The sequence below is a fragment of the Sceloporus occidentalis genome, unplaced genomic scaffold, assembly GCF_023333645.1.
Source record: "Sceloporus occidentalis isolate IW3139 unplaced genomic scaffold, rSceOcc1.0.p SCAF_249, whole genome shotgun sequence".
Classification (NCBI taxonomy): Eukaryota; Metazoa; Chordata; class Lepidosauria; order Squamata; family Phrynosomatidae; genus Sceloporus; species Sceloporus occidentalis.
The window spans coordinates 1,019,430-1,034,092 of record NW_028317229.1 but is presented as its reverse complement, the minus strand read 5'-3'; the positions used below and the strand labels follow the sequence as shown (position 1 = coordinate 1,034,092).

The window sequence follows — 14,663 nt, the reverse complement described above, 5'->3', positions numbered from 1 at the left end:
GGGAGGAGCTACAGATTACTACAGCCAATGACCTCCCGTGTTGTTCCTAAGTAGCTGCCTATGGGACGCGGGCCCTTGAAGCGCTAATGAGCTTTTCCTTCTTCGTACTCCAGAATTACAAGCCCTGCTGGGTACAAGAGCTTCTGCAGCAGCAGCGTTTAGTAGATGTTCCCCCTTTCATTCATTCAGTGCGGGGGGGGGCACATTTCTCTTTTTACACCATGACTGTGTTGGGGCAAAACTGGTGCATGTAGGATTAATAATTGAAGCCAAATAGTAATGATTGCCCGAGCTGCCCTTTCTTGGGACGTCGGCTCCCCATGCGCTGGATTTCCAATGGCACAAAGTGGAGCTGTTACCCTGGGCATCTTCTGCCCCAGCGTGGGGTATCTTCTCCCCCATAGCTGACGCCACAGAAGCACCAAACGGTTATTCCGGGGTACGGGACACATAATACACTTAATAAGAAGCCGCGTCCAGCATTTAATCAGCAACGGAGCCTAATTTCCCCCAAACATCCAACCAGCAGCCCCTTATTCTTAATCCTCAAACGCCCGATTAACCAATTCCCGGCCATCACCCTTCTAACACTGCCATCAGAATTTGTAATGCTACCCCCTCCCCCACCATACCACCCCCACTATTCTCTCTCTGGCAGCTAACAGGTTAATATCAGATTGGCTTTTGTCTAAACGCATGGAATCAATACTATAAATCTATAATTCCATAAGGCAAGTTCGTCTATTAATTATATATTTAAAAAAAAAAAAGGGATTAACTCATCGTACATTAAATCCGTATTAAATACTTTGTCATTAATTAATTCATTCGTTAAGAAAATATTATTCTGCTTTGTAATTATTTCTTAGAAGTCAAATTCTGACTTATAATTCCTCCTACGAATTTCTTTTTTATATATATATATGTTTTCTATATAAAAGGCATATACAATTTTGAGGCAGTGTTTCTTAATAAATCCAATATCTGAAGAGTTTCTGTGCTTCCATGCTCTGAAAGTTTAGTAAAATCCACTTTGGGGAAAAAAAACAACATAATTTCTTTATAAAACTGCACCGACGTACAGCCTCAAGCTGACAGTAAAATGGGATAAATTCTCCGCACGCGTTTATACCGCTAACACCAGAAAGTCGATAAATGGTAAATAATAATAATCATCATTTTTTTTACATTTGGCAGTAATTCTTCGCCATTGATCCAGCAATTGGCAAAAATGTGTTCTCCTACGTAGAAATTGAATTATTCCAAGATAAGATTCTCTCTAAACGATATCTTTTTTTTTTAACTGTTTTATAAAAATATTCAGACGGTAAGCTCACGTTGAATAACCAAGTCCACTGTATTCTGGAAACTCTTCAAAAGGGCCACTGCCTGTTCATGGTGAATGTTAACAAAATTGTGTCCGTTTGCCTGTTAAAAAAAAAAAAAAAAAACAACAACAACAAAAACAACACAGAAGATGAAGATAAGAAAGGGTTAAAATCTAAAATCTCTGCAGAAATAATAATAATAACAATAATAATAATAATAATATATATATAATAAAAAAAAATGGTTTTAGAAACCGGCAGATCAGACTCACTTTATCTGCTGTAAAGACTCAAACCTTAATCAGTCGTTGGTGTCGTCTTGGATTCAGGAGCCGTATGTCTATCCCATGCATGTATAATACCCTCACTGTATTACCCTCTACCACTTCTGCTGGGAGGCTGGTCCGCTTATCTACCACCCTCTCAGTAAAGTACTTTACTCCCCGCATAGCCCTGCACCTTGGAAGCCAAGCAATTATTCCTTAATGATAATTTGAATCTGTTGGTATAACGGCTCCGGGCTAACATTTTGTGTTCCTTCGTGACATCATTTGCAGATGAAAATGTTAAAGTTCTGCTCATTTCTTCAGCAAACATTTGTTTTTAATAGATTTTTACGGCGGTCACCAGAGATTCTATAAAGAATATAATTTGGGTTTTGTTAAGAATTGTGGCTTTCGGCTACTTTTGTGCCAGAAAGTTTTTTGGGTTTTTTTTAACCGTGACAAAAGTCTAGTTGAGGATCCTCTCTAAACGAAGGGTTAATTCACAATTAAAGAAAGTAAAGTAAAGAAAGGGTTAATTGGGAATTACCGATGCTGTTCCAGTTAGAGAAAACATTATCAGGTCCCTATTTGAGCTCCTATGGAGACTTATATCTGCATAAAAGATAAGATGGGGCGCAAAAATGTGGAAAACCACAGGAAAAAATGAATCTGTTTCCATAGTTACTTCAGAAAATATCGCTCATGTCCTGATGTCAGAATCTGCAGGTTTCCACCTGCTTTCGCACTTGTCTTTGCTCCCACGGGCCTCAGCGCAGGGAGTGGGTGAAGTTTCCATGGTAACTCCTTCCGGAGCACTTTCTAGGTTTTTTTTTTTTTTGCCCAAAATCACTCAAGTATTTTAAGCAAATAGACTTTGTCAGATTATCTTTTTCTCTAAAGGGTTAACGACTCAAAAGCAACAGAAACTATGGATAGAAGTTATCCTTCCAATTCTGCATTTAAATGATATAAATATTGATATATTAATTTTAACAGAAAAAGTGCAAAAGCAACTTTAACCCTTAAAGTACTGGGGGGTCCGGGCACATTTTTCCAAAAGGGAGGGCCGGGGAAATTTTTTATAGTTCTGAGATATTTAGGAGAGAATCTTATAAAACGGCTTATCCGTTACCAATATTTTGTTCAGGGTAATTAAATTGGATATTTTAAGGCAAACTATTGATTCTATAACGGGATATAGTGGTAAAATTAGCTTTAAAATATATGAATCACCATTATTTCCAAATATAACCAAATAAAAGCCCCAAACCCTTGTAGTGAATGTATAAAAAACGTGTAGAGTTTGTAAACATTGTTACGTCGCGAGGAAGCAGGGATCAGACAATCTGCTCCGCATGCTGACCTCGGTATAAGTCGCTGCCAGAATGCAGACACGCAGTTTTTTTTTGTAACCATGGAAACTGGCAGCTACTCTAAGCGTTACCTCGGAGTGGGTGGTGGGGGGTAAATGGCGCCGGGTTCTCCAGGTACATGCCCTTACCAGAGGCAAGTGTAAAATACAAAGACATTAATGAAAGTAAATTGTTGCTACGGTGACAGACTATAGTAACGTATTCACTAACCCGGGCGATTCCAACTCACAGACGGCAAATTGCAAACCAAACAGAATTTTGGTTTTTACCCAAATTCTTCTGGTCACCAGGATTCTTTCGCTTGGCGACCAGGCTAACGATCCGAATGTATCGCGATCTACTCTTTCCCAACAGACATTTAACAGAAAAACAAAGACTCGGCAAGAAACTGCGACCCCCCCAACGTAACGGGGCCATGAGCCCCTATACCCGAAGCCAGCTCTGCTGCACCCCGGATGCCCGGCCCATCTCACCCATCCCGGTGACGTTAATGAACCCCCCGCTTGCCACATTTTTCTGATAGTTTGTAGGTATTTTTTTTTTTAATGGGGAAACCCACGAGTGATTTCAGCTCAAATGCTGAATTCCTTAACTGAGTTTATCCCAGAACTGATAGCGGAGAGAGAACGGAGCGCTGCAGTGGGCGCTGTGCCGCTCTCAGCCACCAGGTGGCAGCAAACATCAGCCGCTTCGGTTTACGCAACATTCATAATGAAAAATTAGCAGATTTTTTAATCTTTCCTTATCAGAAAATGTGAATTAATGTATTCTGCTGCAATGGCAACAAACCTTTCAACCAATCAGCACTTTCTCAGCCTATCTCATGACTACAGGGTTATATTTTCTTAGTAAATATAAATAAAGCATGATTAAATATTATTTCTGAAAAAGGTCTTGGGAATAAGCAATGTTTTTTTTAGCCCTTTAATCCTGAACCCTGCAGCTACGGAACAATACATTAGGATTGTGGAATACCCACACATGCATACAGAACGGCCCGTTTTAGTTCAGATTCAGCAGATTAAGTAGAGCGGGCCCTGCAAATTTTTTATTTGAATTTTTAATAACACTTCAATCACAGACGGGATCTCTGAGGTTCCGAGTGGATGACATTTTTCAGCCTCTGAGACTTCATAATAACTTATTTTCTTTTAATAATTTAATTTGGGCGCCGCCATTATCTTCCTGCTACTTTATTTTTATTGCGAAAATTGCCGCATCCATTTTTTTTTCTTATGTTTTGTGTCTAGAAATTCATACAGCCCAAGGCTACATTAATTACCAAACATTATTATTGTGCAACAATAACACAAAATAAAAAAAAAGAAAGAAGAGAAAAAAAAGCCTCTTAATTTGTTTTGGACATTCTGCAAGTAATATTTTTAATTTAAAATTGCCGCTAGCGCTTCCAGGCGCGCCCGATAACATCCGAGGAGCTTCAGAGCGGCGGATGAAAGAGATAAAATATCAAAATAGCGTGAATTAGTTCTAAAAACAATATGGAGACGGAGATAAAGGAGATTGGGCTCTGTTACTAAACGAGTCGTTGCTCAAGGACACGGGTCCCGTCCATCGGAAAACTCTTCGTGTATCTAACGCTTTATTTGAAGAATCTATAGGTTCTTCCTAAAGGATTCTAGAGCGTTGAAGACAGAACTGCGAGGAGCCTTCATCTGTATTTAACCTTTTAATCTCTAGGCGGCTACTCGCTATATGGGGAGAAAAAATAAACGTATTTATCCCGTTTGGATAGGAACAGACGTGTTTGAATAGTTTTTTCTTTTATTAAAGGGACAGTCCAAGGTCCCTGACACCCCCCCTATAGAGGAATGGATATTGAAGTACTCTATGAGTAACCCTGACTCTCAGGGAGAAGCTGCAGCTCTGTGGTCTGACTATTCTTGCAACTTATTGGCTGATTGAAGCCAATTCAAATCAATGGGGGTGCTTGTGGCTGACTGGCGCTTAGTATATCACATGGAGATGCGTCCGGCCCCAGATATATCCGGCACGCCAAATAGGGGGGGGGGGTAAATGAGGGGCAAATGTATATGGGGGATTCTGCATACAGGGAGACAACAGGACAATTTTGGGGTTTCCTTGTGACTGTATGTTGACCAAATAAAATGTCATCTTTGTTTAAAGACTCCATCTTAGTTCAGACACACAGATGATATCACATTGTGCGGACATGATGTCGTGCTAAGCTCCGCTCACGTTTTTTGGGCAGCGGTGTGATGTCACAGTCTCCTCTGCTCATTTTGTGCATGCGCAGTGCCAAATCTGGGCATTAAACAGACATTGGCTGACAAAGCTGGCATTGTGCACATAAGCCTGGATGTCAGGACTGTCCTAGCTAATTTGGGAGTGTTGGTACCCATGGTCTATCGATCATTAGTCTGGAGAATTAAATATATACATCTTTATAGAAGCTGATTAATCACATTTAAGGTTTTCAAATATCTTCAAGTGAAATGGATTAATCGAGGAAACCACTGATTTTACTTGGCTCAAAGAAAGTATTTTGTACCATTTTTAAGGTTATTAGCTAATAATGTTTATTTATTTATTTTTACAAAAAAAGCGCAAAACGAACAACCCCCCCCCCACTTAACTCTTTCGGGCGCCAAGGTGTTTTGGATTGCCATAACCCGAAACAAAGGGTTAAACCCCCAAACAGACTAGGTTTCTTTTTATATAATGTTGGTTTTTTTCCGTATAACCTTGACAGTTTCAGTAGAAATTCTATCAGTCGGTGTTGTTTCCTAGCAACTAAAGCTCCGGAATGATAATGTTTTTGGAGAGATTTAAAAGGCTGAACATGCCCAGATTAGTAATTATTAACCCGTTGTGGCCTGGGCTTTGCCGAGAGAGAAGTTACATTAAACGCAAACCCCTCAGCCTTAGCGCATTCCAGATATTTAGGGGGTTATGAGCAAAAATATTTTAAAAATCCAATTTTAGGGGGTTATAATTTTTGCCCAATAAAAGTGGGGTCCCTTATCCCCCCCCCCCCCCGGATCTATCACACACGTACTTCTCGGGGCTCTTACCCCAATCTCCGGAGCGAGCGGCCATGCTACCACTGCGAGTCACATAACCGTCACTGAGCCCCCACTCCCGCACTCCTTGCCCCTTATGTTGGATTCTGGTGCCGCTAATAAATGCAGCCGTATAGCGAACGTAACCTCTGCCTGGCTCTATAAGCGGCACTCCGGTTGATCCTCCCTCCGTCTCACCCGGCCACAGCCTTCAATTTTGGGCAAATGTGTCCGCTTTCGGTCAAAGCAGTTTTCTGTCTCAACCATAAATGTTGCAGATCGCTAGAAAAAAGCGCATTAAAAAGTTGCCGCGGAGTCGTAAATCCAGAGTCCCCTCCGGTCGCTCAGCTAGTCCATCGTGTTCCTATTCGAGTGACGGAACCACAAAGCGGTTGCCCACAAGTGGATCTTTTGTGACTTAAACACCCAGATAAGATTAAAATGTTAAAGACCTACTTTAGAGACAACCTTACTGAACTATCACCCATGTCAATAAAGTTCCAACTACAAGCAAAAAGCCAAGAGATCTGCCCAAAACTTGGTCTGAAACTTGACATTTTTTTCTCAATACTGTAATAAACTGGGGACTTTTCAAACCAAACTTCTGCCCCGAAGAAGAGAGCGATCAGACTATGGATTATAGAGGCGTCTCGGATTCTTCACCTTCAGATATCGGTAGTTTCCTTTATGGTGCTAAATTTTTTTGTGTTTATTGTCTGTATTTTGAAGGATTTTCACAATATTTGCTTTTGGGTTCGTTTCGGTTTAAAAATGTTCTCTACGATTTGAGTTGCGTTTCTAGTCTAGTTTCCTCTCTTTGTACGTCGTATTTTTTTTGGGGGGCCAAAATAATGTTTAAAACCAAAAAATATATTTGAAAGGAAACGGTCGTCTTACCTGTAGGATCTTATCCCCAGGCTGTAGCGCACCCGACGCCGGTCCGTCATGCTGAACCCTAGTAACAAAGATACCCTATAAGTCAGAATTAACAGAGGTTAGGATTCCTTCCCAAATATTCTATACTAAAACGGTGAAATTCTACCTCTGGGCTTCCGTCGGCAAAACGTGAAACGCTTCGGACTGAAGGAGATTCGTGTTATACGGACAATACGCTGATATCGGGAACGAAACACGCACCCCCGGGGGGGGCAGCCTTGGATATTAGGGGTCTCAAGGCTTTTTGGTTAAGAAATGGGAACTTTTAAAACTAACCGGAATCTGCTGTAACATTTTGTTTATATATCCTTATGGGAAGGGGCCCCCAACACGGCTTTAACGGGGCCCCCAAGACAGCTTTAACGGGGACCCCAACACGGCTTTAACGGGGACCCGCGGATTTTGTGCTATGCCGTTAGGTGAAATTTAACGACAATACATACTTGGCCTTAACTTCCCAACTAAGCTGATTATTCGGAAATAGCATTATTTCAATTAAATGTATCATGAATTACAAAGTGCTTTGGGCAGATTCTTGAGGTTTTACCCCAGTCTGGGGGGGTGGGGGATGTACAGGTTCTCAGGGGTTATTACCCCAGTCTCGGGGTGAATAGGCAGAATCTCAGGGTTCTTATCCCAAAATCAAATATATGGGGATAGTGGAGAAAAGTGCAAGTTTTAGGAAATGTACTGCAATATACAGTATTTGCTCGGTTTGGTATTAATTTATATTCTTAGTAATCAAAGACTTTTCCTATGATTTTGTGCCCCAAACGTCCGTGGCTTCCCGCTGCGAACGCCGGGCAGGGCAGACACTTTGGACCCGCGTTGCCCCCGCAGCACCCACCTTGTCCGACGGTTTGAAGGGATTCCCCTGTCCGCTTATTCCCCCGCTGATACTGAATCCAAGCCCCGGATTCTTCTCTATCCTCACGCAGTACTACGGAGGGAAGACAAGAGGCGGAAAGAGAAGGGCATTCAGACACAGAGAGGCGTCCGAAATGATCTGAAAGCTGCTCGCAAGCCAGCGAATAAACGTGGATTTTCACTAAACCGTTAAGTGAGCGCCTGTGAGGATCCAATCACCGGCACTCGTGAGGTTAATATCTGAGAGCCAATGTTTCTAAACACTGGAATGTTGTAGATTCTACATTCTATAACTCTGGGCTGCAGGGGATTGGCTGAGCTGGGTAACATAAACTGAAGGCTGATTGGGTGAGCTGCCCCCTATGGCATTGGCCGCAGGGTATTTTTATTCCCGTACAGCGCCCACGATTTATTCTGTTGCCTCGATATTTACTATTAATGGAGGGTGGAGAGTGCATAGAGGGAATGGGAGTAGTGACTTTTGGCACGGATTTATTACAGAGCCGTTAAATCGTGCGTTTGGTAGATGGGGTCTCCCACCTGCTCCGGGTACCCATCCATGCTCCGTTGCCCCTTTGTTTGGATCAAGCAGCGGCCAGACTGGGGACCCCTCTGCGCCGTTTGGATCTGGATGGGCAGCGGCGACTGGTACTGCTGGATGGTGACTTTGTTCATCCCCGCGTCGTAGTGCTGCTCCCTCGATCTGTGCTGCAGACTCTGGGATCCCATTAGCGTTTGGATATGGCTACCTGCCTGTGGGTAATGTAACCCGTTAGGCAAAGCTTCGGGAAGCTGAAAAGAAGCAATTGTTACATCTCACAGGTTCCATTCCGAGAGGAATTCTTCCGCGTCTGAGGTTTGACCCCTTAATGGTCACCGGAGACTGAGCTCGGGGGTAAAAAAAAAGTACCCCTCTGTATTTAAAGGGTTAATAGGAACTGCGGCGTAGGCGATCTGCCACACTACCGGGCGCTAGCGAGTGAATAATCCCCCTGCGCTACGAAAATCCAGTATCCACTCCATAAAGATATTTTATTAGAATGCAGAGGGGGTCTTTCAATTACAAAGTAACATTTTGCAACAATGTATTAAATATTATTAGTAAAAATAAATATGTTATGTAATTTAAAAACCAGCGACCCGCATCAACACCCTACATTTTTTAATATAGATATATAAATATATATATATTATTAGTGTGTCCACTATGTAGGAAGTGAGAGTAGGTTCTCACCCTATTGAGAGTGTGCCTTGACGTGGCGGGTGAGCTTAATTATGCTTTGGCCAATTCATATAACCAAAACCTCTCATTTATATTATGTTTATATATTTGTTGCCAACTTTATTAGGGTAAGAAGCGCAGACAGTTTTTGTTTTTTGTATACATTGTACAGCCAATACACTGTTTCTTGCTGCATGCTTACACCTGTTTGGTAGGCCTCGTATTACATATTTGTATTATTTGAGCCTGTGACTAGCTTAGCGCACCGACATTTTTTCTTTTCCCTATTTGCACATATTTGAGGTTGTTGGCTCCTCATCAGTCTGGTTGCAGCTTGCTGTCCAGGGGTTAATGGGGAGGAGGTTTAATTGCACCTCCCCCAACACATTAATAAGGTTTTGGTAGCAGTATAAACTGCTTTGTGTGTCCACTATGTAGGAAGTGAGAGTAGGTTCTCACCCTATTGAGAGTGTGCCTTGACGTGGCGGGTGAGCTTAATTATGCTTTGGCCAATTCATATAACCAAAACCTCTCATTTATATTATGTTTATATATTTGTTGCCAACTTTATTAGGGTAAGAAGCGCAGACAGTTTTTGTTTTTTGTATACATTGTACAGCCAATACACTGTTTCTTGCTGCATGCTTACACCTGTTTGGTAGGCCTCGTATTACATATTTGTATTATTTGAGCCTGTGACTAGCTTAGCGCACCGACATTTTTTCTTTTCCATATATTAATATTTGTCATCCACTTATTATTCCAGCGTTGACATCCAATAAAGCCCCAGGGAATTGCATGCACATTTTCCTCCGTTTCCCATGATACCTCAGTGATTATGTTAATTATATGTTAATTATAACCATACGTCGTACCTTTTTAGTAATGTTTTCGGGTGGGACATCCCTTCGACCCAAGGGGTAGGGGTTCCACTGAGCCAAATCTTCCTGCCCGTTATCCAAGATGTTGCTCTGCTGAGAAGGCGTCTGCGTTTTTTTTAAGCAAAGAAAAAAAGTTAATTAAATTATTTTTCATTTCCGAAGTAATCTAAAAATAAATTCAGTGGCAAAAGGTGACTGGGTGTTGGGGGCAGCAGGGGTGGGGGAGAGAAATGATCAGAAATCCAAAGGAAAATGGAAAGAGTTAAGGGGTCGCTGTCGCAATCACAACTTTTAGAATAAATACATCAATTTATCCAAACTGCCCAGAGCTTTTGACAGCAGATAACAGTCGTTGGTCTCGTCTTAGATTCAGGAGCCGTATGTCTATCCCATGCATGTTTAATACCCGCACTGTATTACCCGCTACCACTTCTGCTGGGAGGCTGTTCCCCTTATCTACCACCCTCTCAGTAAAGTTAAACTTCCTTCCGTTCCATCTCAGTCTGTGACCCTCTAGTGGTCTCTTGTAGTGATTCCGGTCTCTTGTAACTTTTCTCCTCCTTTAGAATAAACTCCCCGTCTCTCTTTTCTCCAATCTACTCTCTCTCTCTCTTTTCTCCTCCATCTCTCCTCCTTTCCCATTCTCTCTCTTTTCTCCTCCGGTAAAGGAACAGAACCCCCTCCCATATTAAAAGTAAGGGACGATTTTCCCCAAAGACGATGATCGAATCCTGAAGTCCCCCCCCCCCCAACCTTATAAAGGCTGCCTGAACCAATCAGTAACAATCAGGGGAGGAATAATCCTACAGATCCTGAGAACAGGAAGTTAAATTAGCCGCTTTTAATGTAAAAACATAAAGTGGGTTTGTAATCCTCATCTCTTGCTTATTAAGATTTATGTTGACATCATGAGGACCGTATCGTCTCCCGTTGCACTCTGTAGAGTTTCCAATTGGAAATATAACGACTGAAAAGAAAGTTACTATTTTTAAATAAAACCTTTATTTATTTAGTTATTTAACTTAAGTGCTTGTTAATCGTGGAATGCCCACTATTTTAGTAATGTTATCATCTCAACCTAATACGGTCCTAGAGAAGACGGGTCTTAAGCCCAAAGTTTCATTATCTTAAAGGTGCCAAAGAAAAAGGAGCAACAGAAAGCCCAAAAAACCCTTTTACGTCTAATAATATTTAATATTCTTTTATCTACAAAATAATGTTAGGTTCACCGTAGAATAAGTTAAGGCGATCGCAGGAACCCAGAACTCTTCCTCTAGAACGTTAGAACATTCATTCCGATCATCCAATATTTAAGGAATATGAAGTCCTTCCGAGAAGATTAAAAATAGCCGGATTTAAATAACTTGCCCGGCAGACACAAAAATATACATCCTAAGTTTTGAAATAAATCTAGTGCCGTAATTACTGTAATAGCAGGTTGGAGAAACGGGGTTAATCCCATGTCTGGCGGATAAGACACTAAATGAGGTCCCTAAAAAGATCCAAAATGGCTGAATCCGGGCGAAAAACCTTTAAATAACACACGCACTCATTACTACGAATGCCCCCCCCCTCGGTCATGCGCAGGTGGCAGATCTCGGTAAGGGTAATTAAGCAGCGGGTGATGAAGCCGTAATAAAAAGTTACAGCGATAAACTATATATTCTCCAGAAACCCTGTACACAAATTAAAGTTTAACCCCTTCAGGGCTCATGTTTTTTTTATTAATACAATTTAAAATACGGGGGGAAAATGTAAAACATTTGTTTTTACAGGTATATATTGGAAACCACCCCTATACATCTAGATGATTTACATTTATTTCAATTTTGGGGGGGTATTTTTTTTTGCTTCTTTTTTTAACCCCTACATAACCCGAAGATCACCAATTTCCCACCAACTTACCACCCACTTCACTAACCAAAAGAAAAAAAATGAGCCCCAAGTAAAAAAGTGATCAAAGAAAATTAAATATTATACAAAAAATATAATTTTTTTTATTTTTTATTAAAACTGTGTGTAGGGACCCTGGCTTTATCTCTCTCCAGCTCACAATCACAGTAAAAGAGTCAGAGAACACGGACAAAGGGAGTGCTTGCAGGCTGACGGTATCCCTTGTATCCCTGCGTGTGATTGGCTGTACACCAACCACTCCGGTCAATCTCGGCAATCACTGCGAAGTGGGAGCAATTTTAATTGATGACGTACTAAAATACGTCATGGGTCCTTTAGGACCATTTTTTGTGATGTAACCGGTACATCATCGGTAGAGAAGGGGTTAAATACCCTATACTGATCCGTCTAGTTACCCAATCACAAGCAGTTGTCTGAAATGTTTTTTTTTTTTTTTTTTAGTTATCCTGATTTGGGGTCCTCGGAACATTAGAGCAGACTGCATTCGCCTAATAGGTCTTATGTGCCCCCAAACAAAAAAATAAAGTCTGACGTATCGGCGGGACCTTTCCCAAAAAAAAAAAAAGCATAACGACTGTCATTTATTGCATAGCGACAGACGAAGGTAATGATTTTAATTACAGCCCCAGCAGCGTCTCAATTATTAAAATGTCATTAATTTTCAGGAGCTGTTTATCTCTGATAGAGGAATAAATAACTCGTCTGGTTTTATAAAAATGGTATAATTATTATAATTTGGGATGTGTGGATGAATAATTACAGAGTGTGAAAAAAATAGAAAAGGAGATATAGATAAAGAAAAGGTAGATTTCATTTCATACAAACAGATACAATACAACCAACGCATTCCGTGTCTTGTGCGCGGATCTTTCGCAGATGACAGGAAATCCTGGGATTCTTACGCTTTTTTGTCGAATTAAGAATTTTCATTAGAAAGAAACACATTTTTCTGGTCCAGACCCCCCCCCCCCTAACTGGGGCCAAACAGGAAGGAAAACGGTTCTCAATTCTCAATAACAAAAAAGATTGCAAGCTCTTTGGGACAGTTTTAAAAGCCAAAGTCAGAACTAAGGGATCGAGCTAATAGCTGCAGAGGCGCATCGGGGACGCGAAAGACGGCAATGACCCGACCCGCAATAAAAAATACATCGATTTTATTCATCAGGAGATGTGTCAGCGTCATGGCTGTGATTACTAAGAGTGAACAGACTAATAATAGCGCTTTCTGACCCCGCAAACACCGACTCATCAGATACTCCGTCATATTCATTAATTGGCTCCCTAGACTCAATCTAACATCACACGGAGACAGCAAAGAGTCAGCCGGGACGTCTAGAACATCTCACCATGTGACTCGTTTCAGAACGGTGACCCCGGGGGTGGAAAATAAATCATATTTCTACCGGTAACCTCTAAAAAATAAATATATATATATATATATATATATATAACTGTAAGGGCTTTGCTATTGGGGTATCATGGACAATAATTGCATATATAGCTGCCAGTGGTCCTGAATTTCCAGAGACAGTCCTGACTACTGGGCTTCTGTCACGGCAAATGGAAGACAGCTTAAGGCTGGAGTGTCTTGGGTTCTCTCACTGCATCTTACTGTAAGGGACAGGGCATTAACCCTTTCACCTGGGGAGGAGGCGGTGGGGAGAGGCACAGGAGCTAACAGTCTAAGCCAACGCAGTTTTTAGACCAGACACACAGACAAGATTGGAAGCCTCAAAGGGAAAGGTTCACGGAGAGCAGAAGACACAGAAGGCAAACGACAGAAGACTTGCGCGAGGTACAGATGCTGCTGCATCGAAGGCTAATGAACTGGCTGATCCTGTTATGTCAGGAAGATCGCTAACTGGAAAACGACTCTCACGACACCCAGCCAGCCATAGGAATACACCTTTCCGTGTAGGAGGTCTGGCAAAGTGCCATTAATGCTGTAGTTCCACTAATCATAATGGGTGTCCCAGTTTTAAAGAAACAGATCCCCCGAAACCCAAAATTCTATCATTAAAAAAATGTTTGAAATTTGTTTTATTTTAAAAGAATCAAAAACAATCTCATCCTTGGGGGAAATTGGGGGAAAACGTTTGTTACTACGTTATTTAATCCAATAATGGTTGATTTGTGTTAATTTGTTACAAGATGACCCAGCTATGTTTTATACACAAAAAGCTAAAACCTGACATTTATGAACGTTCTAGAATAAACCTAGCGGCAAATCGAAGGTTATATTTCTCCTTTAAATTCTATTAAATTCTTTTTTTATTTTAAATAAACATAAGGAGGACGCTTGAGGGGGGGACACATAACACAAGCAGAGCTCGGCGTGGGCAGTAGAGAGGTGTGAGTGCGTGCGCGTGGTTCTGCCCCATACTCACGTTGTGGAGGGGTACGTCTTGATCGTAAGCTCTGGGACGCAGTGTTAATGCCATGCGTTTACCCTCATGCATTGCTGATAAGCTTCCTGAGTGCAGCATGCCGAGGCTAAGCGTGTGGTGCTTATAAGCAGAGTTCTGAATCAAGGAGATAACGGGGTGGACAACATATGAACACACATGCTTAGCGTGTAGCAAGTAAACAGTGCACAAACAAGATTTAACCCTCTGAGCGCTGGAGGGGGGGGGGGCAAACCATCACAAAAGGGATGCATTCCACCCCCTCCCCCAGGTTAAAGTGAAGCTGTCACCAAAATCATTACAATTCATCCAAACCCAAAATACCCAAATGTTGTGTTAATTAATTTACAAGAATACGATAAATTATACTCTGCAGTCACCTGCTCCGGAGCGACGCGCATCGCGTGTGGCGCTCTAATCACCCCATCAT

The 14,663-nt window shown here is 41.6% G+C and overlaps 1 protein-coding gene across 1 annotated transcript in view; it reads right to left on the bottom strand.

Moving 5' to 3' along the window:
- Positions 1-1,320: 1,320 nt before the first annotated feature.
- Positions 1,321-14,663, bottom strand: part of LOC149276062 (leucine-rich repeat-containing protein 7-like) — a 56,908-nt gene continuing 43,565 nt past the window's right edge. Inside the window, exons 19-24 of the mRNA XM_089503942.1 lie at positions 14,216-14,350; positions 9,909-10,019; positions 8,352-8,564; positions 7,792-7,884; positions 6,906-6,980; positions 1,321-1,428 (exon numbers count right to left, since the gene is read on the bottom strand). Of these exons, the coding sequence (XP_089360068.1) occupies positions 1,321-1,428; positions 6,906-6,980; positions 7,792-7,884; positions 8,352-8,564; positions 9,909-10,019; positions 14,216-14,350 (735 nt within the window). The remainder of the gene's footprint in view (positions 1,429-6,905; positions 6,981-7,791; positions 7,885-8,351; positions 8,565-9,908; positions 10,020-14,215; positions 14,351-14,663) is intronic.